Source organism: Ascidiella aspersa, chromosome 2 (assembly GCF_963924565.1).
Source record: "Ascidiella aspersa chromosome 2, kaAscAspe10.2, whole genome shotgun sequence".
Classification (NCBI taxonomy): domain Eukaryota; kingdom Metazoa; phylum Chordata; class Ascidiacea; order Phlebobranchia; family Ascidiidae; genus Ascidiella; species Ascidiella aspersa.
The window spans coordinates 10,373,268-10,401,179 of NC_139448.1; the positions used below are offsets into that span (position 1 = coordinate 10,373,268).

At 37.7% G+C, this 27,912-nt stretch overlaps 1 protein-coding gene across 1 annotated transcript; it reads right to left on the reverse strand.

Annotated features, from left to right (window-relative positions):
- Positions 1-262: 262 nt before the first annotated feature.
- On the reverse strand, positions 263-26,854 carry LOC146163563 (failed axon connections homolog). Its single transcript, XM_083380539.1, has 9 exons — positions 26,774-26,854; positions 25,613-25,736; positions 25,006-25,202; positions 24,466-24,601; positions 24,271-24,352; positions 23,891-24,098; positions 23,577-23,706; positions 17,536-17,642; positions 263-296 (listed from the first exon to the last, which is right to left on the reverse strand). The coding sequence occupies exons 1-9, from the start codon at positions 26,782-26,784 to the stop codon at positions 263-265; spliced, it is 1,029 nt and encodes a 342-aa protein (XP_083236665.1). The 5' UTR covers positions 26,785-26,854.
- Between the last annotated feature and the right edge of the window lie 1,058 nt (positions 26,855-27,912).

The window sequence follows — 27,912 nt, forward strand, 5'->3', positions numbered from 1 at the left end:
CACATGGACTCGGATTGCTCCCGGGGGTTGATTGTCAGGTGCCAAGGTCTACGCTTTTCGTTTTTGTTTTTTGGGGCTGTATCACACAAGGAGGTACATTATGGCAAAAGGTGTTTTTTAAATATCCGTAAGGCGGTGCTTGCTAATCCATTGGTGCGATGCTGAAATGGGTTGCTGTTTGAATTGGTTGAGTCGCCGACTGCAGTAGTTTACATAGTTAGATCATTGTTGATTTGTTCTGTATGCTTTTTCTCTCGTTGCGTTATGGTGCTTTCGCGTTCACCTCACTACCAGTTCTACAAAACATCAACAAAAATAAGTATACAAAATAAACATTAAGTACATAAAAATGTTTTGCCAAAGCCTTTATTTAATAATTCACGCTTAATATTAGAATCAATACAAAAACATTAAACATGTATGATGAATATATAAGTATATATGTATGGGTGACAATCGCGAATTTGCTATCGCTTTTAGTGCAATGAAAACTACTTAGAGCGGGGATCGAACCCGCAACCCTCGTATAGTGAGCATTATGGACTTAGCGACCAATCGTTGTTTATATTAAAATTCGCACTTCATAAATTTTACCACAAAATTAACTTCTAATGATGTATTGGTTGTCAAGGGTATCACAATAATATAAGACTTAATACATTTCTATTTTTTTCATGTAACTGTAAAGATTTCTGTATCTGTTTTTAATGGTATAAACTTTGGTCAAATTGACTATTGGTATAAACAACTTAAAAAAAGTACCTTGAAACGATATACAGATGTCTCACAGGGCTCAATCCATCAGTTCTCGAGAAAACTCTAATTGTTCCGTACCTAGAGTATGTTGGCACCTCCTCCGAACACTGTCGTAATTTCCTGCCGTCACGTTTCGATGCCGAAACGCCCTGATTCAAAGCAAACAAACCGAGGCGACCGCGAATCCGCGAATAACGCACTGGAATTAATCGCTCACACACTTTCAAAGGGCCCGTGAGCGCAGTTTAGGCTAAAACAGCCGTACACGGCTCCCTGCGAGGAAGGCGAGAAAGGAAAAATGAAAGAAATGTCGAAAAATCGTGACAACTCGCATCTAGAAGTTGCACCTTTCCACAATAAGGATCATTGTTGTGGCCCGTAAGGTACTTTACTCCATGACCGTGTGCCCACGCTTACGGCATTGTTCTTCGAGTTTCGTGTTTGCCTAAATGAGCCCGAAATTGTTGCAATGTGGGCTTAATTACGGATCGCTATTACGGTCTGAAAGGCGTCGCAATTATCTGTCTGAAAAGTGCATGTTGTACAGTCGAGCCGAAAAGGCACCTGCCTTCTACAGTCTTGTAATGCCTGGGCACGCCTCCCAAAATGGCCGCGCTCATCACTTGCCTGTTGTGTAATCCGCCCTGTAGCTATTTGACCGAGAAGTGCTTTCCTCGAATTTTGAACTTGGCTGGTTCACCGTAATCGATTTAAATTTGCGTAATTCGTTGCATTGCAACACCAAAAATAAATCGTGTTTTAATTGAATTTGTCACGACAATTTAACGACTTCTTCACAGTGTGGTTTATACAAATGTTACGACAACATAAAACTATCGTGACTCTTTTCATTTAAATAAAAAATACCGCATATAGCAAACAGCCCTTTCCCCATAAAAACAAATACAATAACCTAAACGTACAGTTTAAATTGTTTTAAAACTTCGTTTGATGGCGGCTTTGCAAGCTTTACATAACACGCCAAAATTTCGAGGTTAAAATCATTGGGTGGCCGCTTTGCATTTAAAGATATGCACACTTATCTAGCTAGCACCAAATTACCGAGAGCCAAAAGCGACTCTAAAACCCTAAACAGCACTAGGCTGCATCGTTCAATGGCCAATTAAAGCACACTAGCTAGCGATTGCGAGATATTTCGACATGGACTTTCAAGTGTCTCTGCTAATAATCACGGCAATTTACCTCGCCTGGCAACAATCAAAAAACGCCCGCCCAATGGCTTGCTGCACCTGTGAGGAATTTCTTCAAGGTTGAAAAGGTTTGTTTTATGTCCAAACTCTTTTTTGTAGCCTTGTTTTGTTGCCTTTAGGACAGAATAAAAAGGACGTGTAAGAAGTTGTGAGAAGAAATAGCTTATCCGCAGCTAGTTTCTTATCACGTTTTTACGTTGTCTCCAAATGTTTAATTACATTCACTGCTTTTTTTCCTCGTTGTGGTTGTCAGTGGAAAGAACAAGGAAAATAACGGCAGTTGGGTTGGGGGAAGCTAAGGAAACTTCATAACTGTTTCAATTTTACGCTTTAGTCTGATTCTTATTGTTTTAGGCCTTCTATTATTTTTTCGTCTCGTTCATATTTAAAACAGTTTTTTAAATACTTCGTTTAGCGCTTGGCATCCGCCAGGCCGCTAAGTAGGACTCCAGTAAATGGTGTAACACTGTTACTTTGGTAGCCCTTCATCGCCACCTCCATTACATGCCCTGTTCTATGCGGTGCTCGCGTTTTGTGTCCGACACCAAAACATTAAGAGTTGCTCGTCCTTTGACACGTACGAGTTGCTCGTCCTTGCGCCCTTACTTGGTGGCGTTGCAACGAAAATTGCTTTGCGCTCATTTTGACATATACGTAATCGTTGCGCTAATTGCCGAGCGGGCACCAAGCAGTGCAAACCAAAATAGAGTATTTCTTGAAGATTCGCGGCAATTTCCGAACGTATTTGGACGCTGGGCGTAGGCGAGCCGCATTTCGAGCCGATACAGTTCTGTCTTTGACGTTTTGCGGTCCGCCTTGTTGTACGATGAGATGATGTCTTTATTTGGCAAACTGCCTCATGCGGTTTTTCCCAGCGATGGGCATCAATTTATTCTGGCAAAGCTTCCCACTTATTTTTTTGCTAGCTACTATAAAATTCTGGCGAATCACAGGGAAAGAAAATATTTTACGAACAAATTCTTACATTGAACAACATCTCGCTATTATTGCGCCAATTGCAAAATTTGGTTAAACAGAAATTTATTAAATTTTGAAATTACTAGGGTTTTGAATAAACTTTATGTATTGCCTAAAACCGTAAAGTGCAATACTCTTCTATCATGTGCGTCGGTAGATACCATCCATGCGATGTATGTTATGAATTTCTTAAAATTTTTGTTGGTAGAATATAGTTGAAATGTGTTAAGCCTAAATTTTTTCAGTCAATTTTGTAGTCTTATTTTACATAGTATTACTTAAACGTAAGGCTAAGTTGATTTGTAGTGTATTAACCTGTTCTGACAAACATTATACAGAGGAAGAGTCACCGATAAAACAGTAATATCACACACTTTCATTTCCTCTGCTTGTGACAGCACAAAGCCCACAATCAAACCAGCCACTGTACTTTGTCTTATCCGGATCGCCACCAGACGTTTCGCGCAAACGGTGCTTTCCCTCCCGGGTCCTTTTAATTGCTCGCCATCAGTGCTCAAACAAAGAGACGACAGATTCCAATTCCAGCGACCGCGACGTGATTTCTCCCAAAGGACTCTGACTAAACCACAAAATCAACTCTTCACCCGGCCATGTGACACCCAGCGCCCCCGTGATTCATCGCGCTGGGGCTTAGGGGGCGCTCTACGGGGGTAAAAGTCGCTTTCGATGTGGGCGGTCGCCCGAGGGATTAATCACGACAAGGCGACTGCGATCCGGCGGGAAATAGCCGCCGTTTGATTTGTCTGTTACCGATCCGGATTTAACCAATCATAGCTGCTGATGGGTGGCCTACGTCACAGAAGGAGTTGTTTTTGTCGAGTACTTTATTTATTCACTGTGACCTATGCGCGATGACTTTTTGGGTAAGAAACACAAGGCAAATTAACGAATGATTAATGTCGACATACGTTCAAGTCATTTCCATCCAATTATCATTCTTTTCCGCCGAACAATTAATTAAAAAGTTCATTAAAACATTGTTACACTATTAGAACGCCACCAAAATAATGTAAGACTTAATAAAAGTATGCCAAGTACTGCACGGTTTAGACGACTATAGGTCTTTATTTGAACACCTAAATCCCAAATAAAACAAAGTAACGAACGTGAACGTTGGGGTCGCAGTACAATCGGTATCACGTCTGTTGCATTAGTTCCGTTTTCTATTCAGAATGAACGCATCGCCTTAACCGTCCGGAATTTTCCGGGCCCGCGCGTTTCGGCAAATCCTAACAAATCGTTATTCTGGCGAGCGGCGAACCCAAGCTTTATCAATATTGTCAAGTGCCTGGGGATCCTGGCTGCCACGCCTCGACGACTCTGAAAGAATTTTCGGCGGGAAAAAATGCGCCCCGGCGCCGCCGAGCGGTTAGCGACGTCGTTTTACAAATCCCTCGGAAAATAGCGAACTCTGATTTCGGTGATCAGCCGGATTTCGATGAATAACATTTGTGGTGTCGCACACTGAGGTGGGAGTGGTGGTTTGTATTAAAACGCGCGATAAGGATACCTTCAACGGCGGAAACCTATATTTATGTACAATCTGAACATCAGGCGAGGCCATATCGAGTTGAAAAGCATTTATCTATAACAAAACAAGAATAGCCTAGTTTATCCATAGAAACAACAAATGAAATTTGAATAACACTAATGCAAGCATATACATTACGTCAACAAATGGCCACAAAAAGCTTCATCAGAATAAATATTTGCAAGAAAGGCCTGCGACAGATTTAAACCATTCATTTTGTGTCCCCAGTTTATTGGTAAATGTCATTCGCCTCAACAAAACCATCAAACGAACAATAATGGAGTCACTCCCTGCCGCTTTGTCACGAATCCTAGGCCCGAGACATCAGCGCAAGTCGGGCGTTAGCACAAAACATCCGGAGACTTGGTAATCGCCTTGTTTGGGTTCGCCGCGAGTTCACAGCCGTCCCCCATAGACCAGCTACTTCACCCAAGGCCCCCCGGGGGTTAGAGTTACGCCCCGGGCTAGCGACCGTAACGGAAAGCCGGCAATCCTCGCGCGCTATTCTCGAACGACATCTAAGCCAAAAAAATCTCTCTGTTTGGTTTTCGGCGGCGTATTTTCACCGGATCGCGCTCCTCACAAAAGTGGGAATAAATCGCGACCCGCCCCGCTGTTGGGTAAGTCGTTGTTTTGTTAACTTGTCCTGCAAGTAAAGCCGGAAAACCTTCGAGTAATTTAGGTTTAAATATAGCCGCGGCCAGACCGAAGTTAGAGAAGTTTTTGGTCGAATAAATTTTTGTTGGAAAAACCTCCCTGTCAGGTATGTTTAGTTTATCCTGATTACTTAAATAACTCTCAGTGGATTATAATGACCATTGTCCGCCACCCATGTCACACGGAACTACACAATTTTAGCTATATTAATTTTCTTTAATTTATTTTGACCCAAAAAGTTTACTTGCCTCTTAGGTGTTTTAAATTAATTTACTTTTCACGACATGAATTTACGTTTAACGAAATAATTTTACTTTTTACGGAATGAATTTACGTTCTACGACACGAGATTAGGTTTTGCGAAATTAATTTACGTTATACAAGATAAAACAAAGCTTTAAATTTTAAATATACGCCCCTGATCTAATACACATTAGTCCGCGGTCCCCGTCGATAATTTCTTGCTTCTTATGTTTCCCGCATGCGATAAATTATAGTCTATATTTGGCGGACTTGGCGACGAAATTTTATTTTAACCCACGCAAAATTTATCACTTGTCAGGAAGCTTGAATTCATTAAGGTAAATACAGGGGAGAAATAGGGATTCAATTTGTCCCCGACCAGCGCCCGCTGCCAAGACGTGCAATTTGAGGTGAAAAAACACATGTCCCGAAGCGAATTTAAACATATTTCGAACCAACAAGAGGCGAATTAAAGGGGGGTTAATCGCCGGTGCCGCGGATTAGTTTTTATCTTGTTTTCCCAAACGGACACGCTCGAATTTGTGAAATTAACGCGCGAGAGCGACCTCGGCGAAGTGTCCCCGGCGTATTTCGGTTTCTAATTAGAGATAATGGCCCCCGTGGCGAGTTATCAGCGGTTCAGGCGCCAAATGAAAATATATTTCTCGAATATCTCGACCCGGACACTGGGTAAAGCGGCCGGCGGCAATTTGCACCCGCGCGCGGTTTTCGGACTAATTCGGCCGCACGGGCGGCGACAGAGCGCGCTCGTTAATAATTAAATTCACGAGAAGGTGTCGTCGCTATGGCTAGATCCCAGTCGTGCGTTAGCCACTGCCAGCGTTCGCGACCAGGCGAGCTGCGAGATTGTATCTTATCGCGCGTCGTTTAGGCTAAATTTTAATTGACAGTGTACGCGCGTGCTACTCGCGCTTTTGCCCGCTATCCCCAATGGCCGCTGAAACACAGCCTCTACTCCTCCCTAATTCGCTATGAATTATCCATTTCGCGTCAGGGGCGTGTTATTGTCGCATAAACACAGTTGCTTATCAGTAACTTGTGTCGGCTGGCGCGCCCGCCCGTTGCCCGAATCGGACGGCGTTTTTTTCGGGACGAGATCGAAATCGGGCAAAGTGCGCGTCAAAATTGTCACCGCCCGGATTTAACGGCCAATTTGTAGCGCCCCTGGTCCCTACAACCCCACCTTTCGTCCTCGATTCGTCAATCGGAGAACATGCATTTAGCGTGCTGGCAGCCTCACTGCGGCTTTCGACAGCCTCGGCTATAATACGCTTCAAAAAAACACGCAAGGCAGATGTTACGCTGTCAAAAAACGTCGTAAAAACGAGTTAATGTTACCGCGTCGAGATAAAATTGCTGGTTCGCTGTAGGTTTCCACCTAACTTAAACTTGATTCGAAGGGAGAAAACAAAGTCGACATTTTAAAGAAAGATGTACGAATCGACTTGTTTTCGTATTTTATGGGTCTATTCTGATGCGGTGTTTTTATCTTTGGACCACTATGATCAATATCCGACTGTGACCAATTTACAGATAATGAAGGTACATCAGCTCGTATGTGCAATCTTAATTATAAAGGCAACCGTTTCGAGGCAAAGTTGAGTTAAACGCTTGTATCGGTTATAAGTTACCCATGTACGATGCCTATGTTATAAACCAAAAAATGTAGCACCTTTATAGATATTTAAAGGGCCGCTTATAGAACAGTAATTAACATACTTGGAGGCTTAATCATTTATAGTTGCTTTCCTAAATAAATCTTAAGTAATTTACCACGCTATCGCTTTTGAATCGACATTCGAAAAATTAATAAAACGTCAGCGGCTAATACATTAGCGCCCGCGGTTGCTTATGGGTAGACCAATTTTGGTTTGCTACCAATACGACGCACAACTGTTTTTTGAACTTTATCGTTTATTGCAGTTAAATAAACGCAAAAAAGAAAACTATAAGGTTTTGGTTTACAGAACTGTTTATATTTTACAGTGCTGACCACTGAAGGCATTATTAACTCCAAAATAAAATAATACCGTTTTTACTTAGTTTGAACACGCCTTTATTTTCATTATATTCCCACAGTAAAACTAATGTCCGAAATTCTAGATTTAGACATATAGCTTTACTTTACACAAATGCACATATAACACGTATAGCTGTAAGAGGAAAAACCCTATCATTTCCCAACAACACTTAGCAGGAAGGAAACTATTTTTTTATACTTTGGACAGCAGCGTATTACGCGCTTACCAGCGGGCATAGTTCCGCGTGTAACGCAATCGCCATAAGAGGATCCAACACCTGATCACAAAGTAAACTATATACTGTCCGGCTTGTGCGTTTGTCCGCCGGCGCGGCAAAAAGCGAAACAATCCGGCACGCTACAAATTGAAGCCCGCCGCTCCAACAGATTAAAGAGACGAGCGTTTGAATAGACGCGATTATGTTGCTGTCATTGCAATACGAAACGGTGCCGGGATGCTCGACTTTCGTCACCGCTATCAAATATTGACATGCGAAGCCTGCCGCGTTTTTTGCTTTTTGTATATAGGGACACGCTTGTAATTGTCTGCAGCCGCTGTATCGGTCAGTAATGAAGATTATGCATTCATCACCGCCGGTGTATACCTTGCCTGTTATGATGAGGAGGCTTAGAAGTCTCCATATACAAGGCTAAACTTTATATTTCTTATGGCCGAACCAAGACTCAAGACTCGTCGTTTCTGTTGGATTCATATTGTAATCCTAAACAAATATTAGCCTTTTTTATTTTTTATGGGAGAGAGGGATAAGAAAATTAAATGCCACTGTTTAACAAAAAGATAAAAAAGTTGAACTTTTTTACATTACAACAGATAACCTATAACTTAACAGCAACCCATAGCGTATTTTAACAAATATACTGTGATTAAGGTGTTAGAATGTTGTTTTTTAACATATAACTGAAAAAAATCTTAACGTGCACTTGAACTTTGGGGTCCAAGTCAGACACCTTATGTCTCGCGTTCAACGTTAAAGTTTACATAAACCAAACAAGTTTGTTGAATTATAATATAGAAAAAAATCGCTGATTTTTGACTGAAGAAATTCTGTTTTAGGGGTTTACGTTTTTTTTTACATTATTCGGTGCATTCTAAAAGTGCCAATGTTTATTAGAGCAAACTTCTGTTCATGCGCGTTAGGGGCGAAATCTTGTAGCAATTGTAGCAAACGCTTGCAATTGTTTTTAAGAAGGCGGTTTGCGATTATTATTCAATTCTAGACATTTTGTTCCACCTATACTCGATATTTTGTAAAAAAAAGTATGGCGATATAAAGCGATACCGAAATACGTCATTACTTGATATGCTGACGTCATTACTATGCTTAGACAAGCAAATTATACGAAATGGACAGTTCAAATCATTTCTTTAGGTGTTAGGCCAAATTTTGCTTCAGCGGTAGGTATAGTTTAGTTATGTAGATCCAGTTGTTAACCTACTCTTTTTTAATAAATTAACATGCTTAAAATTCCTTAATAACTTGGTATCACAGTGGCACCGAGAACCTTGAGTTTTGTTAATCTTGCATGCAGATCAGGATCACAACATTTAAGTAGATTAAGGGTGCGCTTCATAGATCCGTCTACATTAGCAAGAAAACACTATATTTACATTAGCAAGAAAACGCCATATTATTATTCAACAGTAATCGGGCGAGTAACGATATTACCACTTGTCATAAAGATATGGTCTTTAATTCGAAATTATTTAAATACCCCTATTGCAGGGGTTCTTAAATTGGGGTCCATAGACCCCTTAAGGGTTCGTGAACTAGTTTTAGGGGGTACTTAAAGGCCTAATTAAAGGGTTAGTGTATATTTCAGAAGTAAGTAATTAAAAAAAAAGTTTCATTAAAAAGAAAACGTTTTATCACTTAATGTGTTTTGACTCACACATTTTTGAGGTTAAAGTCAGCAGATTTCTGAAGTTTATTTGTATTTTACATTAATTTATGACGTCATCTCTGAAAATTTCTTCCCTACCGTGGTCCACGCGGAGCCAAAAGGTATAAGGTTCCGCGGTAAAAAAACGACCAACGGCGCGCTTGCGCTATTCCCCAGAAACCTATGTTTAACACTATACGTTGATATTTACGTAACCTCAACAAAACGGACAACACTTGCAGGTTCTTCTTGAACGTTGCCCATTGCCCCCAACCTCTCGATTTCCCCGAAGAAAGCGATTAAAGAAACAACTCGAATTGTCAGGCTTCTTCGGCGCATTCTGGCAAACGCGCTGCTGACGGCTTTGTGATGTCATAAATAAGTGATGCGCGCGCGCGCGAAAGGTGCCTTGCCTGGCATCACTGGATGTCGTGATCTTTCGAAAATTTATTTCAATTTCGGTTTCGTCAGACTTACGGCGTCCAGCTGAGAGTCGGCCTAATTTGTTTGTGTGTAAAGGCCCCTTATCGTTTTACGGAGTTGACTGTTTTGGCATCGTCTTAATTTTGTCTTAAATATCGTTGTCAGCGAAAATTGAAATTTCCATTTATGTAAAAATGTTTATTAATAACCTATCTTTAGTATATTTGTATATATGTTCGATACATTTGAAACAATGTGATCCAACAGTTCTAAGTCATAGAAAAAAATAATGTTTTTTAACGTTTTAATTAGAACAGACAACAAAGATACATGAATCTGATTTAAGTAATGAATGACTTGATTTTAATACAGCGTTTTTGGAAAAAATGTTTTTTCCCTTTCGCGTTATATCTTATGTTCCTCATTTGTTGTTAACAATTTGTTTCCTTTTACACCAAAATCTTGACGTCATACTTCATAACGGTTAAATAAATAACGAAAATGTTTTTCGAAAGAATAACTTTTAATGTCACTCGACAGGAGTTCTGATATGAAAGTGGTAAAACGCGGAACTTTTGTATAAGCAAGCGTTTTGGTTATGTTGTCCTCTTCTTTTGCTTTTGGCATTTGGTAAAATTAAAGGTATTTTATTTGAATAAATAGGACATATTTCGAGATAGACAGAGTGCGGGTTTTTAGAAGTTTCGGTTAGTGTATATAGCATTTTCACAACTTCGATAGACACAAAACACCGTGAAAGCGTGTTTTCAACGGTTTTACAACAAATTGCGGGGGCTGGCTCTGTTTGCGACGACTTTCTGCATTATTAATTGACAAGTCGCGATTGAATTTTTACGATTCGAAGACAATAAAACAGATTCTATTGCAATTTCGAGTGTGATTCGATACGGCCTCGCACCCCTACCGGGACATTTACGGTGGAAAAGGATATCAAAACGACAATTGGCCTCTTCCTGTTACGGATAACACTATATCTTAACTTTCAATTGTAAATGCGCCCGAACCGCAAACACATTGACATCAAAATCAGTCATAGACTCATTAGCTAGTACTGTTAAAAAAAGGCAGCAAAAACTTGAATTTGCCAATATGTTTCATTGATATATGTGCCTAGATATTTAATTTTAATTCACCTAAATGTTGTTCATTTGTGTAAATGCTTTTTGTATTTACGATTAGGCACTGTTGAACGACTATCTTTTTATGATTAAAAGCCTTTCGCACAACCACCAGGTCACAGTAGGTTTGAAGATGAAACACGGTTGCGCGAAAGCTCAGAAATACAAAACAATTTTTCGTTTAACAGTGCCACCTGGTTTCCAGAATTCGAATTACTCAAGTACGACTTTTACCCAAAAAACTAGGTATTTGTGGCATGTGAACAACAAAATATTAACAAGAAGGTAAGCATGGCTAAAGCAACCCAGCTATATGTTTTCGACTTCGAACAAAGGTTATACCTTGCAGCGAAACAGCTTAACATACCGAGGTAACGTGTACTCCACCGCCATTTTGAGATCCCAGCAATTTGGCTGTCAGTTATTTTAAGCGCGCCAGCTTCTGCAACTCTAACCGGTTTAACAGTTGCAATGCCAAGTGGATTCGTTTCCGCTTAATCCCCGGAAAAGTTGTGTTAAGCGCCACTCGGAAGCCGCCGTGGAACGACGTTTGACGCATGAGTATGCGGCGTTATTGCACCAGAGAGCATGCTGTTTACGTAGGCTTGCCAAATATGGAGAGGTATTCGTGTCGCCAATCACGTCGCACACATTTCGGTTACATTTAGTTAATCGTCTCAAACTTTTGGTCGATCACCACAAGTTTTGGCTTTTGAGAACAATTTTAGACAGTGTTGTAATGACTTAAGTCAACGACTTGACTTAAGTCGCTGTTTTTAATGACTTGACGACTTGACTTGAGAGTTATTTTTATTCAAAATTATTTATGCCTATTCAAAAATGACTTCACTTGCACCTAAGTTCTTTTCAAAAATGATTTATACAAATGACTTGACTGTGACATTAGTTATTTCAAAATGAATTGTTTACAACACTTTTTTTGGCTGACTAAAACAGAAGAGCAGAAGAGGGGTTAATTGAAAATGATAACATGTAGCCTAAAACTCGATATGTTTTTTTTTCAAAATCTGTACATTAAGCAATCGCTGAACGTCTTAATAATGACCTACTTTATCAGTGGAAACGTTTTTTAAAATATATCTATGGATGCATAGCAGACTTCTAATGCTGTTTGTGCGATTAAGAAGCTTAGTTTCTCGCCGTCATGGTCTCTTGAATAAAGAAGAGAGGGGTAAGATGCCAAATCATCACTTAAACTTTTGAATAACTCGGCTGGGAGATAGCCCAAGTGGAATTTAGCGGCAAGTAATTGACACTTTTGTTTCGAGAAAAGCACTTTTGTAACTTTCTGACGGTATTGTAAACAAGTCTATTTCAACGACTTGAACCCCAGTCAAGTCATTCGCAAAACAAAAAACAAACCTTTACAATTTTGATTACAAAACAAATAAAATTAAAATCAAGCGTCATATAGCAAGCCTCCAAACTAAAACAAAAGTTATTATTTACATAATAATAAAAGTGTTTTCAATTAAATGACTTCAGTTTAAATCTAGGAATTACTTAATTGACTTAAATCAAACCAAGTCAATTTTTTTCAAAACTGCTTTAAAGTCACGACATTTGAAACAGATGACTAAGATCTTTACAACCCTGCTAATTATTTTTTTATGAATTAGTGTTAGAAAAAAAAGAATGCGCAAAGCCACGTTAAGCATTTAATTGATAAATTTAAATATTTTCGAAAAATCATTTCGCTTGTTAAGAAGCGTTTACAAAAAATCTAAAATTTCGTTTTTTATGCCCCTTTTATAGGTTACCGTTGTTTAAATTTTGCAAACATGCTTATTGCTTAGTAGGCCTTAAATGCTACCTTGTAAACGTTAATGTATTTTTCCTTATAGTCTCAGATTTTTCAAAACGACTTACTAGCAACATCTAGCGCTTTCCAAATCTAGCATAAAGTTTGCAAATAAATTTAATTTTTTTAACTACACTATCGTACTATACATATGTAGTACAAAAGAGAAACCATAATGTTTTATATGTTATTTTGCTTTAATTATTGGATCTTTAGTTGCCCTCGTCTGTAATTTGTTTTACGAACTGCTGACAGATACAGACAATTCTGTATATATTCTGCAACTTCTAATGATGAATATTTTGTAAGTTGATGTAAATTAGTTGGTCATCTTCTTGTCTCTCTCCAACCATACTTATGGGCCGACTTACTTATTTCCAAATTTAATACAGGTTAATGATGGTAAAATATTTTTGAACCAAATATATTTCGTCGCTATCGCAACATAATAAAAACAAAATAAAACAATCCAAAGTTTGGTCGTGCGGCGTATTTTAATAAGAGCTAGGTACTGGTTGTACTACGAAAACTAATTGAGCTATTAACTCTTAAAGAATTTTTATTTTTTGTTATTAACAAACTATTGGTATTAGGCGATTGATCATGATAGCGATAATAGTATGTCAATGCTTAAGATCAGGGGTCTGCCCTCACCCTTCTCTATGTTTTTGCTAACCTCATCTGTTTGGGGTCTTAACCAACTACAATCTTAAAAGGAAGTTTAATGGGTGAGAAAAACGCAGGCATATATATATTTTAATGACAAGCGTTTTCTGATGGTACTTTTATCAACCATCATAGGTGTCTATTGTTGCGATAAGTCTAAAAACTCATCCCCCCAAATTGATGTTGTATTTTCCATAGTGCTCATTTGCTGAAGGTATAAATCGCAAAATAATTTGTTGTTAGAGGGTTTATTTGGCGGACGGGGACAAAAAAGGGTAAATCGACAAATAGGTTTAAAGCAAGGTCCAGGATAGCAACACTGCAACAATACGAGAAAAATAAAGTTTACTGAATCTCATGCAACGCAATGCAGGCAGTGGCGTTAAAGCGATTACTAAACTAAAAGTTAAGCAGTAATAAGTGGGGTTGTGACAGCAATATTTTTGCCTTCGAATAATACTACATTGATTACAACAAAGATATCGCACATTTCCTTTTAAGCAACAGCGCATAACAAATAGGTAGAACATCACACAGCGCAACTTTAAATTGCGCTTTCATAACACCATTATCAAGAGGGGGATACAGCGAGAAAGGTTAGTTTTATATCAACAAAAAATTGTGTGCCTTTACACGATTTTTTAACGAAGTGGGCGTTGTCATATAGTACAGATAGACAACTGTAAAGCTTATTCACGTCTAGCTATGATTGAACTTTTTAACTTTGATGAACAAATACGGCAACGTGTTTTCCAAATTTTTAGCTTTGTAAAGCAGGCCGGAACTGTTAAAGAGTATGGAATAACGAAGAATACAACAAACTTAATTAATTATATAAGATCTCACAGACAATAAGCAAAACGAAGTCCGATATACAAAGCATAACGGAAAAACATAGAAAAAACCTCAATGCTTAAGATCAGTGCCCTCACCCTTCTCTATGTTTTTGCTAACCACATCTGTTTGGGGTCTTAACCAACTACAATCTTAAGAGGAAGTTTAATGGGTGAGAAAAACGCAGGCATATATATATTTTAATGACAAGCGTTTTCTGATGGTACTTTTATCAACCATCATCGGTGTCTATTGTTGCGATAAGTCTAAAAACTCATCCCCCCAAATTGATGTTGTATTTTCCATAGTGCTCATTTGCTGAAGGTATAAATCGCAAAATAATTTGTTGTTAGAGGGTTTATTTGGCGGACGAGGACAAAAATGGGTAAATCGAAAATAGCTTTAAAGCAAGGTCCAGGAAAGCAACACTGCAACAAAACGACAAAAATAAAGTCTACTGAATCTCATGCAACGCAATGCAGGCAGTGGCGTTAAAGCGATTACTAAACTAAAAGTTAAACAATAATAAGTGGGGTGTGACAGCGATATTTTCGCCTTCGAATAATACTACATTGATTACACCAAAGATATCGCACATTTCCTTTTAAGCAACAGCGCATAACAAATAGGTAGAACATCACACAGCGCAACTTTAAATTGCGCTTTCATAACACCATTATCAAGAGGGGGGTACAGCGAGAAAGGTTAGTTTTATATCAACAAAAAATTGTGTGCCTTTACAAGTGGACGTTGTCATATAGTACGGATAGACAACTGTAAAGCTTATTCACGTCTAGCTATGATTGAACTTTGTAACTTTGATGAACAAATACGGCAACGTGTTTTCCAAATTTTTAGTTTTGTAAAGCAGCACGTCGGAACTGTTAAGAGTACGGAATAACGAAGAATACAACAAACTTAACTTAATTATATAAGATCTCACAGACAATAAGCAAAACGAAGAAAAAACATTGAAAAAACCTGAAAAAAAAAATTAATGAAGTTTATGTATCAACAGCTCGCTTGCATTATGGTGCATTAGGAATCTTTTTAAATAACAAAACACAATTGTGGGATCCATATATGATCAAACGAATGTTGATTAAGTACGGGCGCACATCAAATGGTGTATGGTGGGAAATATGTTGGTCACTTTGGGCGTACAACACTCTGGACACCTAAGGCAACCGTCGCTTAAGGTTCGTGCTGTTGAGAAAAATCTTCCTCACACAAAATTACACGATAGGATGTTGTATGACTTCCGGTTAGTAAGATCACCAGTTAAACGTAGGGTTAATAAACATAGACACCATAAACATGAATAATAATTTGTTGTCGAATATATTGTTGTCGAACAGATTTTTACCAAATTTTCGGCTTGGCTATCATTGTGTACGGCACAAGTCGTGTACAACGCAACCTGGGACGATGGTTACTGCACAATTTTATATTAGATTGGGAATGTATATAACACGTTAAACGAGGTTCCCAAAACTTACAGAACAGAAATATCGAACAGCGCCACAGAGCAAACAACTGGGGAATTTCGCTGGTAAAAAGCGATAATAAACATAAAGTATATCCAACACCTATATATTTACGATATAAATTCACCCGTTGGTTTTAATTGTCATCACAAAGTAATACATTTAACACTACTTCAACACGTAATGGCTACCATATAGAAACTTGGCGGATAAAAAGGCTTCGGTGCTTTAAATGCAACAGAAAGAAATTAACTCGTACTGGTTAGGTCGGGAAATTGGCTGTAACACATTAAGAGGCTTCGGTACTCTGTTCAGCAACCTGACAAAAAAACAGCAGAAATATTTGTTATGTTTTATTTTCTGCCATACAACGTTTGTACAGTTTGTAGAGAAATCGTTCTTTGCTTTACGATACCGGTGAGTTTTCAAGTTGGTAATCACAAGCTACACCAGACCTGGGTCCAGCACCCCACGCAATATAATCCTGCCCGCGGCTCATATTCAATAAAATATTTTAGGCAAAATTAAGCCTTAACATTTTTTATTGATTTCAGAATATTTTATTAAAAACATTACTCTTGTAGGGCATCCTTACCTATTCCTATATACTTTCAAGCATGCCAAAACAAGGATATATATAAAGTTATTTTTTTTAAAACGAATCACACGTTGCATTATGTAAGTGAATTTCAGATCCCCTTTTTGACCTGGCTCGCCAATATTTTTTTCTGTTTTCCATGCGGCTCGCTGTCAAAAATAATTGCCCAGCTCTGAGCTACAGTTTGCTCAGTTTATTCGCCCCTGGGAGACATAAGGGCGACGACGAGAAACTAAACGCTGTGTAGGTGCACGTCTGAACTTGCGGTGCAATGGGGAAACTACTCCATCAGTGTTCGATGTAACGGTGATTAAAGTAATACGTGCTACTTACGTTAGTTAACTATAAAGTTTTTTTTTTTCAGTTGAAAACGACAAAAATTAATTACAAATATCTTGTCTATTTAGACCAGTGAGCTTCCAACTTTTTTCGTGACGGGCCTCTAAAAACACCATTACTCTTACGGATCTCAGTTATTTTTAAATTAATTTAATTAGATTCAACCACTAATTTTGCGAATCTCAGCCTACATTCCTAAATATTAGCAAACCTAAAATGCGATTTGTAGACTTGAAATTAAAAAAAAAATCCTCGAAAACAAAAATAGTATAGACAAGAAAATCTTCCTTTAAAAATCGTGTCTATTTTAAACATACTGGCGGAAGTCCTGCAACTTTTTATGGAACCCTCGGGCCTCTATCAGGGCTGCGGAGTCGGTTTGTTTTGCCGGAGTCGGACTCGGGATTCGAGTAAGACCGCGTAAAACTACCCGAGTCCCGGGTCCGACGTGCGCATGCGCAGTATCAAAATTAAAAACTTTTAAGGCCGCAAAATGTTAGTTGTAAAAAAGTGTATTAGCCAATGTGAAATATTTTTAAACCATGTAATGCGTGGATCAATTATGACACCAATATGAGTGGATTGCAGGAAATCCACCTTAATTGAGTTGCGTAAATGGGTAAAATAAAGGCTGTAAAGTCAGAGTCGGAGCTGGACTAATGGACTTGGGCCTCGACAAAATCTTACATTTGGCCGGAGTCGGACTCGGGTTGCTTTTAACCGACTCCGCAGCCCTGGCCTCTATGCACCCCTGGTTGGGAACCACTAATTTAAAACACAGGTCAAATAAAAACCTTAAAACGCAAACGGAGGCATTTCGCAGTTTGTCACGGCCGACCCGAACGATTAGGTAACACCTCTATCTAATTTAAACATCGTAAGTATACCTTCTGCTGTTCATCAACTTGGGCGTCGCCACTTTCACCGTTTTGTGCTTCGGCTTGTACTTCGGCAGGTTTCTGTTCTTCGCTGGCTTCTGCTTGCTCCTCGTCACCTGAAAAAACAAGCAAGTATTAGGTCAGTGTGTTTCAACCTTTTATGGCTAGCGGCACCCCTCAGAAATAACAAATAGTGTGCGGCACCCCTACAAGATTTTTCCGGTAATTCATTAGAATGTCACAATAAACTGAGCTGGAACAACACACATTAACTCTACACAACGTAGGAAGTTATAATTGGATTAATTCCACTCTAATCATAAAAAAAGTTGTAAGACTTGAGCAGAAATCAGATTCCTAAAGATTTTCAAATTTCTCGCGGCACCCTGGAGCATTAGAAATGGTACCCCGGGTGCCGGGGCACGCCAGTTGAGAACCACTGTATTAGGTGTTTACTGAAAAGTGCTTGGGCAAGCTATACGCGTGCAGTACTATTTGCGTTCGCGTTTTAGTGGTGTTGTCATCACCAATGCTACAGCTTTTAAGTCACTTCACCTGCCTCTAATTATATTAACGCCATTTAATTAACTTAAACAAATTATTAACGCGAATATTGTGCCCGAAAATAACTATGTGCCCTTCTTTCGATCGTTTTTGTTTGAAATTAGTTTTTTGCGTTTGAATTGTTATTATGTGGCCCGAAAAAAAAAATTTTTTTTTGGACACATGTTGTTTTTGTCCGAATTATGTGGCCCGAAAAAAAAATTTTTTTTTGGACACATGTTGTTTTTGTCCGAATTATTTGTCAATTTTTATGGCTCACTTTTGACAAGGAAAAAAACATAGTTGGAACATGAAATTTTCACAACTGTTAAATACCCTCCCAAAGTTGTTTCTAATATAAAAAAAAAATTGCCTAGGTTCTAAGGGGTGGTTTTTAAGGGGGTAAAACTGTCATTTTTTGTTAATTTTGGTTTTTGGCACTTTTCAGATATGAAAAAATGTAAAAAAAATCTGATATATTTATGGATGATGGATACATGACATATACAATGCTAAGTAACAAAATTTTAAACCTTACCCCTGAACTGTTTATCCGGGGGGTCAAAATGCACAACACTTTAGGAAATTTCAATGATATATTTACACTAGAAGGAAATGACATAAAACTCTGAAAATTTCACAAATGTTAGAGAATAATTTAAAGCTGATGTTAAAATAAACATTTTACCTCTGGAAAATAGGGGAGTATTTTAGGGGGGCAAAATTAAAATTCGGCCATTTTTGTGTTTAGAGGTGTCTAAAAAACTAAAGAAAACATTGTTAAATAGTTTTCAATTATAAAGACAAATTATAGGTTGCTTCACAGCAAAATTTTGACCTTCAACTCAAAATAATTACCCATGGGGGAAAATAATTAACCAAAAATATAGAAATTAAAGTGATTTTTTGATGGAAAAAAAATTGCAAACAAAGTGGTGTACACTGCCTGGCAGATTTTTATTTAGACTTGCGGCGTTAAATATGTTGTTTTGTAAGAGCAATAAGTTAATTCACTAAGACGAGACACTTTGCACAATGGATGTTGCACGCGCTGGACAAAAAAAGCACAGCAGGGAGCCAGACGCTTCGCGGCCAGAATAAGGCAAGCGATATGAACAAATTCTGTATTGAAGGTTTTCTGCCGCTAGATTAGAGTAGATAGCTGTAAAGAACTAAATCGAACACATCACACTATTGATTTTTGTCCCCAATTAAAGGCGTATAGTGGTGCAAGAAAAAATTGTCAAATATTTTTCAATTATAAAGACAAGTTATAGGTTTGCTTCGCAGCCAAATTTATATTAAGACCACTGGCAATCAATCTTGTAAAAGTGCACCATGTCCAACCTATAACACGCAACTTCGGGCCACATCCGCTTTTGCCTGCTAAAGCACCGAAACTGGAAGCACAACATTGGGAGTATATGGACACTGACAAATAAGACCCGTTGAAAGAATATAGAATAACCAAGAAATAACACCCTGGTAAAGTATAGTGGAACTGCGGTATAACCCCCCTGGTATAATATAGTACAACCGCGCTTTTTTACCCTAGCAAAATATACAAAAACCGCACACCCTGTCTAGTTATTATTTTTTTTTTTCAGTCAATTTTTTTGTTGTTCACTTTTGACAAGGAAAAAAACATAGTTGGAACATGAAATTTTCACAACTGGTAAATACCCTCCCAAAGTTGTTTCTAATATAAAATTTTGTGCACAAGATCTAAGGGGAGGTTTTTAGGGGGGCAAAACTGTCATTTTTTACTAATTTTGGTTTTAAGCACTTTTCAGAGATAAAAAAATGTAAAAAAAATCTGATATATTTATGGATGATGGATACATGACATATACAATGCTAAGTAACAAAATTTTAAACCTTACCCCTGAACTTTTCATCCGGGGGGTCAAAATGCACAACACTTTAGGAAATTTCAATGATATATTTACACTAGAAGGAAATGACATAAACATCTGAAGATTTCACAAATGTTAGAGAACCATTTAAAGCTGATGTTAAAATAAACATTTTACCTCTTGAAAAAAAGGGGAGTAATTTAGGGGGGTAAAATTAAAATTCGGCCGTTTTTGTGTTTAGAGGTGTCTAAAAAACTAAAGAAAACATTGTTAAATAGTTTTCAATTATAAAGACAAATTATAGGTTGCTTCACAGCAAAATTTTGAACTTCAATTTAAAATAATTAACCTATGAGGGAAAATAACTAAACAAAAATATAGAAATTAAAGTGATTTCATTCATAGAATAAAAACTGGAAACAGAGTGGTGTACACTGCCTCCACAATTTTTCATTTCAATCTGCGGCGGTAAAATATGTTGTTTTGTAAAAGCAATAAGTTAATTTACTAAGAGAAGCCTCTTTTTAAAAGGCAAGTCGCACGTGCTTAGTTTCATTGAGACAAGCCACTTCGCACAATGAATGTTGCACGCGCTGGACAAAAAAAGCACAGTAGGCAGCCAGACGCTTCGCGGCCAGAATAAAGCAAGCGATATGAACAAATTCTGCATTGAAGGTTTTCTGCCGCTAGGTTAGAGTATGTAGCTGTAAAGAACTAAATCGATTACGTCACACTATTGATTTTTGTCCCCAATTAGAGGCGTATAGGGGTGCAAGAAAAAATTGTCAAATATTTTTCAATTATAAAGACAAGTTATAGGTTTGCTTCGCAGCCAAATTTATATTAAGACCACTGGCAATCAATCTTGTAAAAGTGCACCATGTCCAACCTATAACACGCAACTTCGGGCCACATCCGCTTTTGCCTGCTAAAGCACCGAAACTGGAAGCACAACATTGGGAGTATATGAACACTGACAAATAAGACCCGTTGAAAGAATATAGAATAACCAAGAAATAACACCCTGGTAAAGTATAGTGGAACTGCGCTATTTCTAAAGTTAGTGACTTATTTCTAAAGTTAGTGACTTGACCTGGATATTTCATTATTAAAGCAATGGCCTAGACTCGGACTGAGAATGACCTGTCAAAATGACCTTTTTACAACACTGCTTTAGAGTGTCTGAATGAACGGAAGGACCGTCACCAGAGCTCCAAGGGCACTTCAAGGGCAATGCGCACAGAAATAACCTATACCCTCGACAGATGCCAAAGCCAAAAGCGACTTTTTGCGTGTTTGCCAACTGACACATGTTGACTGTATGTGTAGGTAGCTGACGGTTGTCTTTAAACATATTGACTACAAATAAAATTGGAAAAGGCGCTGCCGTACAATCATTTTGCTTAGCATCCAAGCGTTCTTAAATGTATTTTAATACCGGAAAACCATATACACGGATGATGACTATAGGGCGGTTACTTTTTAACCTTAAAAATAGTTCTTACAACGACTTGAAAATAGAATTTTGACAAAACTTTGACATATGAAGAGATTTATTTATTATTTAGGAGTCGCCAGTCTATGTTGTTAGGCATTTCTTGGTGTTTTGTTGGCGACCAGTGGAATCACATACAACCTATACAAATACTTCTAAAGTACATTTTGCAAACGATTTTACCGATGAAATTTTTGGACAAATTTTGACCTAACGTGTGAATTGTGAAAACATTTTTTGCCAAGCTAAAAAATAACCGCCCTAATAATACACCTAAAAGGCCCTGGTGGGTAAAACGAATTAACGGCTATCACCAAGAATAGCGTTTTATTTGGTAGGGTGATATTAGTGGTGCCAATGTGAGTGTGCATCTGAAGGTCGGCAACAAAACAGGAGTAACTTATATTGCAATTTTTTTACAGTGGATTACACATTGATGTACCTACTTTCTGTTACGTAGGTTTATTTACACAAAGTCGATAATGTGTCCTCGTGCTGTAAAACATGTGCTAATTCACGCGCTAAACGGGTAATGTAAACTGAGCAATAACTAGTATCATGTTATTATCTATTATGTATCCTAGCTGCATTCACAGACAGGAGACTGTGCTTACAACACCGTAGACACCCTATGGAAATTATACCGCAATATTGTAAAAAAAGCCCGAGTTGTTCAAACACTTGGCCATTTGTGTAGTTATGTGTTTTTGGATAACTAAGCGTCTTTCCTACAGACAAGGCCTAAAAAGTAAGCCCTTTCTTATTTGTTACGAGTAATACAAATCGGTAAGAAGAAAGCATAACGTGCCTACATCATATTCAATAAGTTTGTTAGCCTGGTAATCTGAAAATTTGAGCAAATTATCTCCAGTAACCAAAAAATATCCTACCTAATTTAATATCGTTACACTGTTAAAGCTTTTAACCGGAATAATGTCTTATTTTAGGTTCTAACGATCAGATTTACACTTTGGCCATTGAACTGAATGCATAGAAGCCGCGTATGTGTAAATAGCACCAGATTGTAAAGCACTATTAGTGTCAAACAAGCGGAAATGATGGACTCGATGTTTACAGTGTTTGGTTCAAATAGTGAGATGACTTATTTAATAAAGCCGATACCGGAATTAGAAACGAGCATTTCTAATTTACGGCTTTTTTCTAATTTGCGGGCTTTTATGTTGCTGTTTAAACGACGCTGCGTTGTTAAAACAACACAGTTGAACGTGTTAAGTAGCGTAGACAATGGTTTCGTTTCAATGCAAAAAGATTAGGATTTCAATAACCTTCTTAATAATTGTAGCAAAGATTGCTGGTATGTCGTCCCAAGTATTCAGCATTTCAGCGTTACGTATTGCTGTGATTTAATTACGTAAATAATACGGTATCCGTTCTTAAATAATAAAGCGTTAAAATCGACGTAATTTGCGAGATTATAGCGGATACTACGTACGAATTCCAATGCCGCTAAACCTATCTCATGAATTTGTTATGTATCACCCCACTAGCGTTTGTAAAAGCCACGCCCTATACAAACAAATGCTTTCAACGTCCATCCTAAAGCGTCTCTAAGGCCTTTATTAATTTGAAGTGCTTATTAGCCAAAGGGTCAAAGTTCGAGTGGACTGTTACAGAAGGATTTTTGCGCAGTCATCACTAACTTCGGAGAGCTACTTAATACCATTTAAGGCGCTTTTGAATGTTGCAGCCATAGTTCTCAGTATTTAACCCGAAGCACCATATAGGTACCTTTTTTAGCAAGCATGTTCATTTCTAAATGGACTAACATTTTCAACACTAACAGTATACAACTCTGTCCCTGTAGTCAACTGTAAGTATAACATGCATAAAACAGTGTTTCAAACAAGTCATTTAAAAATGACTTATATTCCAATTAAGTCTTTTCTAAACATAACACGTTAAGTCCAAGTCCAAGTAATCAGTTGCCCAAGCCAAGATATTATTGGTGCATCTCGAAGTCAAACCTCTAATTCAAAGTCCAAGTTAAGACATTTGCCTAAAAGACTGAAGTCAAGTCACTTTACTAAAACGACTTAAGTCAAGTCAACCCATAAAATCATTGACTTAAGCCATTACAACACTAGCAAAGAAGAAGGAATAATTCAAGAGCACACAGACACAAAAAGCTTACTCACCTGTTCCATTTTCTTTTGGTGGATCAACTGCACTTCCTTCCTCATCTCCAATAACCTGCCCTGCTGTTGCTTCCTGTGGCTTGGCATCTTCCGCAGCTGCTTGTATATGCAAAGTGAAAGAAAAAACAATCTTTAATAAACTATATCTTAGCTTGCTTGAGCCAGTGCGTCTAAATATTAACATATAGGTAACTGGTTGTGTCTAATGTATAAAACCATTTGATTTGGATGACATATTAGTAAACTGGATCCATTAAATTAAAAAAATCTATTAAGTATCACAGTTTACACTGAAAGCCTTACCAGGTTTCGACCTATCTTTCGGTTCAAGCCAGCAGCAGCTATCCCAGTCAGGCCAGTACTTCTCTTTCATTCTGTCACAGTAAGTAACCAAGTTCGGAAGAGTCTTTACAAAAGTTTCCTGTTCAGAGCCTGGAGATCCGTAGACCGCCTGACAGAGGACTCCAAATATGGAAGCATCCACTTCACAAGCCTCATCTCCCATCAAAAAAGGTTTCTCGCCTATTAAAAGCACAAACAGTGTCTAATGAATTTTTGCGAAACACAAGCTGCCAAGCAATACGAATTAGCCTTATAGATGTTTTAGCTTTGCTTTTGCAACAGATTTTATATTTTGGTAATTTTTGCAATTACAAAAACAGCACAACAGATGAAAATGATAAACACAAATTACCTAGAAAATCAGAGATGGATGTCATATCCTTTTCTCCAATTTTATAAATTTCTTTCTTTGAGTGTCTTCCAATGCCATGGCCCTAACCATAAAAAAGGGGTAAAAACTGTTAACATAACCTAAACTTCCATTAGGCCTCATTTAAAACATTAACAAAATGTAATGAAAAGTTCTTTAACTTTTATTAACACTCACATTCAAATTTGTCTTTAAAGACGGTTTTACTTTAAGAGCAACATACATAGGGAATATCTTCTTCTTAAAGCCTTGGATTGGCATGGTTTTAACGAATATACCGCTATCAACAATCCAACGCTGATAGACCTGCACCCTAAAATATAAAAATGTTTAGAGAAAGGAATTGTATTACATGCAATTCTGTTAAAAATATCGTTGAAATTTAGATTTAATCTTGTAAAATTTGGGTATTACAAATTCGAAAAATGCATAGTAATTATTAGGGAGATATCATACTCACCCAACGACTCAGATTGGCTAAATCAATATGGAGCAAAATTATTTCAGGTTACTGATTAATATTATAATATCCAATAGAAGTAAAAACAAATGTGTTTGATTAATGGTTTGTTGTCTTTTTTGATATAAAGTTGATCAGCTATAACACTACGACATGCATTACATGCAATCAGCTAACTACTTTTTTAAAATAGGGTTTTGTTACCATCCTATATAAGCCCACCAAGAATGCAACACATTTTAAAAGCCTTTATTTACCAGTACAAGTTCTCTTCACTCAGTCTTTTAAATGCTTGAGCAATTCCCTTTTCTGCTGGCGAAAGATTAGAGTTGAGGTCCACATTCATTTCCTTATTCAAGTATTCAATTATAAAGGTTGAATCTGCCACCTCTTTACCCTTGTGAGTGATAAATGGTAGTTTGCCTTTCGAAGAACCCCTTGATGTAACTTCAAGCTTGAAAATATATAAATAACAAATGTTTTTATTATAGTAAGGGTAGAAAAGCTGTGTTATCCGACTCAGTCTGCCAAAAATCATTTCATTTTTTTATGTAGAGGTAGCAATCTTAATAACTTACATGCTACCTTGATTGCATTTCAGTTTTTACGCAAAAGATCTTTGGCATTGAATGCCAACACTATGACAGCGACGTTATCTGAAGAGAACTGTTGCATACTGTTGAGAAATGTTGACTATAGTGATTTTTAATATACAACCTTTTTGACACATATTTTGCAACATTTTGTAATGATTTCAGGCCATTACATTTTGTGTGAATTTATTTGGCGCACCACAATGATGGAATGCAGACAGGATATTCCAGGCATACCCTTTAATTATTATACAGTTAGTCTGTGACTTACTCTGTACTGCAAATTCGCCATTCGAAAGTAGGTTTCCAATTTAAGGCAAAATGCTGAGGGACTTGGAACCAATGTGGTAGCCCCAAAATGAAACATCACCAGATCACAGTTGGCATCTTTTGTTCTGAAAGTTTCAACATTTAGTTATTTTTTAAGCATTGAGATAAAAATTGTGCATCCAAGTAGTTCTGCAAACTTTTACCAAACAGTAAATTGATTCCTTGAAAATTAATGCTTTTGTTGCAAAGGGAAACACAACTAAACTTTTTTTAAACAAAAAAATGATTTATTGGCTAGTTATAACTCAATACACTTACTTGCTGAAACTAATTTATTTTCTAAGCACTTTTCTGGGCGCTGGCCTAGAATCCTACCACAGCGTTAAACAATTATTAAACCAACGCATAGTATTTGGGTTAGGGTGTTGGTTAGTGTAGCGCACGACTATTTACCGTCTAAGAGATTTTGTGTTTATTGTGCAATTTACGCTGTAACGGCTTATGCCCCAGATTTATTGCCTACTCGCTCCAAAGTGCAAAGTACTTACTGACTTGCATTATCTCTGTGAGGTCAGCACAGGGATTTTTGTACTTAAGACCGCTATCTGCTCGAAAACGAACTTCTTCTGAGTTATCGTCTTGCTGTTCGCAACCTTTGATATTTGCAAGTAGCATCTACTATATGCTAACTTGTCCGTCTTCTATAGTTTAACCGTTGTTTGCTTATCAGATAATACAATTCTAATAACCTATATGTCTTGTGGTTGGCTAATGAGTTATTCGCACGCAACCTTTGAGTCAACTTTAAAACGAGAGTCAGAAACTTCAACTATTAAACTCGTGCCCCACACAAGTATTATCATTTAACACTATTATTACTTGACTTACCCAAACCCAAACGCTAACCCACACCCTAACCCAAATAATGTTTGCTGTGGTAGGATTCTGGACCATCGTTTTTTTCTGTGCTAATAATAAGAGTGGTGTGATCATGTTGAACTTGCAAAAGCTTGAATAGAGGCTTATATAGAATCATGTCGCCATTTAAAACATATCAAACAAGCAAACATGCTGTAATAATTTAATTAGTTAATTTTTTTAATTCTATTCCTAAAATATGCAAAAACCTTGCTTATATCGTAACTATGAAAATAAAACTTACTTAGTGGACATCTTTTTTTGCTGGCGTGATAACAAATTAACAACCAAAACAACTTATACCAGAAAACAACAAAACTCTCAAGAACATAATATTGTAAAATTAAATACTATGTTTTTAATATATATTTACGTATTATAAAATAAATATCCGAATATAAAAACACTTGCCAGGTAAACTTTAAAGTCGGTTTGAGGGCTAGTAAATTTGTGAAATGCCCACTAGCAAATAAACGTGTAATCGTGTATTCTAGTGAGATATAGGTGGTTTCCCATCCTTTACTACAATAAGGTCATGCTCAATTAACTTTTTCTTTATCTATCAAAATAACCCGGTGTTGCTGGGCTTATTTGAGAGGAAATCCGGAAATCAACTGAAACTAACTCTGCCCAGACATTAATCGGATGCTGCTTGTAACTGAGTGGGCAACACCCCGTATTTTTTTACATTCGAAATTATTACGTCACTGCGGAAATTCGACACAAGTATTTGCCTTCTGGCTCCATCTCGCAGTTCGTTTGTGGTGCAGCTGCGACTAACCTATCCAGATCCAAAAAACAGTACAAGTTTTTAATTTAACAGGCACACGCATTCAACAAATGTGACAAACCAGAATTGTTTGGTAGTAATTGAGATGCAAGCTGTAGCATTTAGCATACTTTTACGTCTTACTGATTAGCGGCTTGAATCACCGCTCTGTTTATCGCTGTATTTCTGAGATTTGTGAATATACTCTAAGAGCAACTATCTACTGAGTGGATTGTCTTTGCTTAGAGTACAAGAAGTTAAGGACAGGTATTCTAGCGGCCTGGTCCTTTGGAGTCGGATTAAGAACTTGTAAGAGACTTAGGCAGCCGTCGGCCCTCGTCTATAGGGTCAGCAGCCTTCCTATAGCTCCCAACAACCCCTCCACGCTTCAAAGCTATAGTTAAATGTTCATTAGCTGAAATGTGTTAAGACTATAGGTCACAGAGAAGTGTTTTCTTTTTCACTTAGGGGCGCACCTAGAGACATTTAAAAACGTGGCGGTGCACCTGACGAGCGAAGTGAGTGCGAAATATCAACTCCCCTAATAGTTTTAACCCTAACCCAATGTAAGCTCACCAATTACCCTCCTCTAACCCCAAACAGGAAATCCAAGG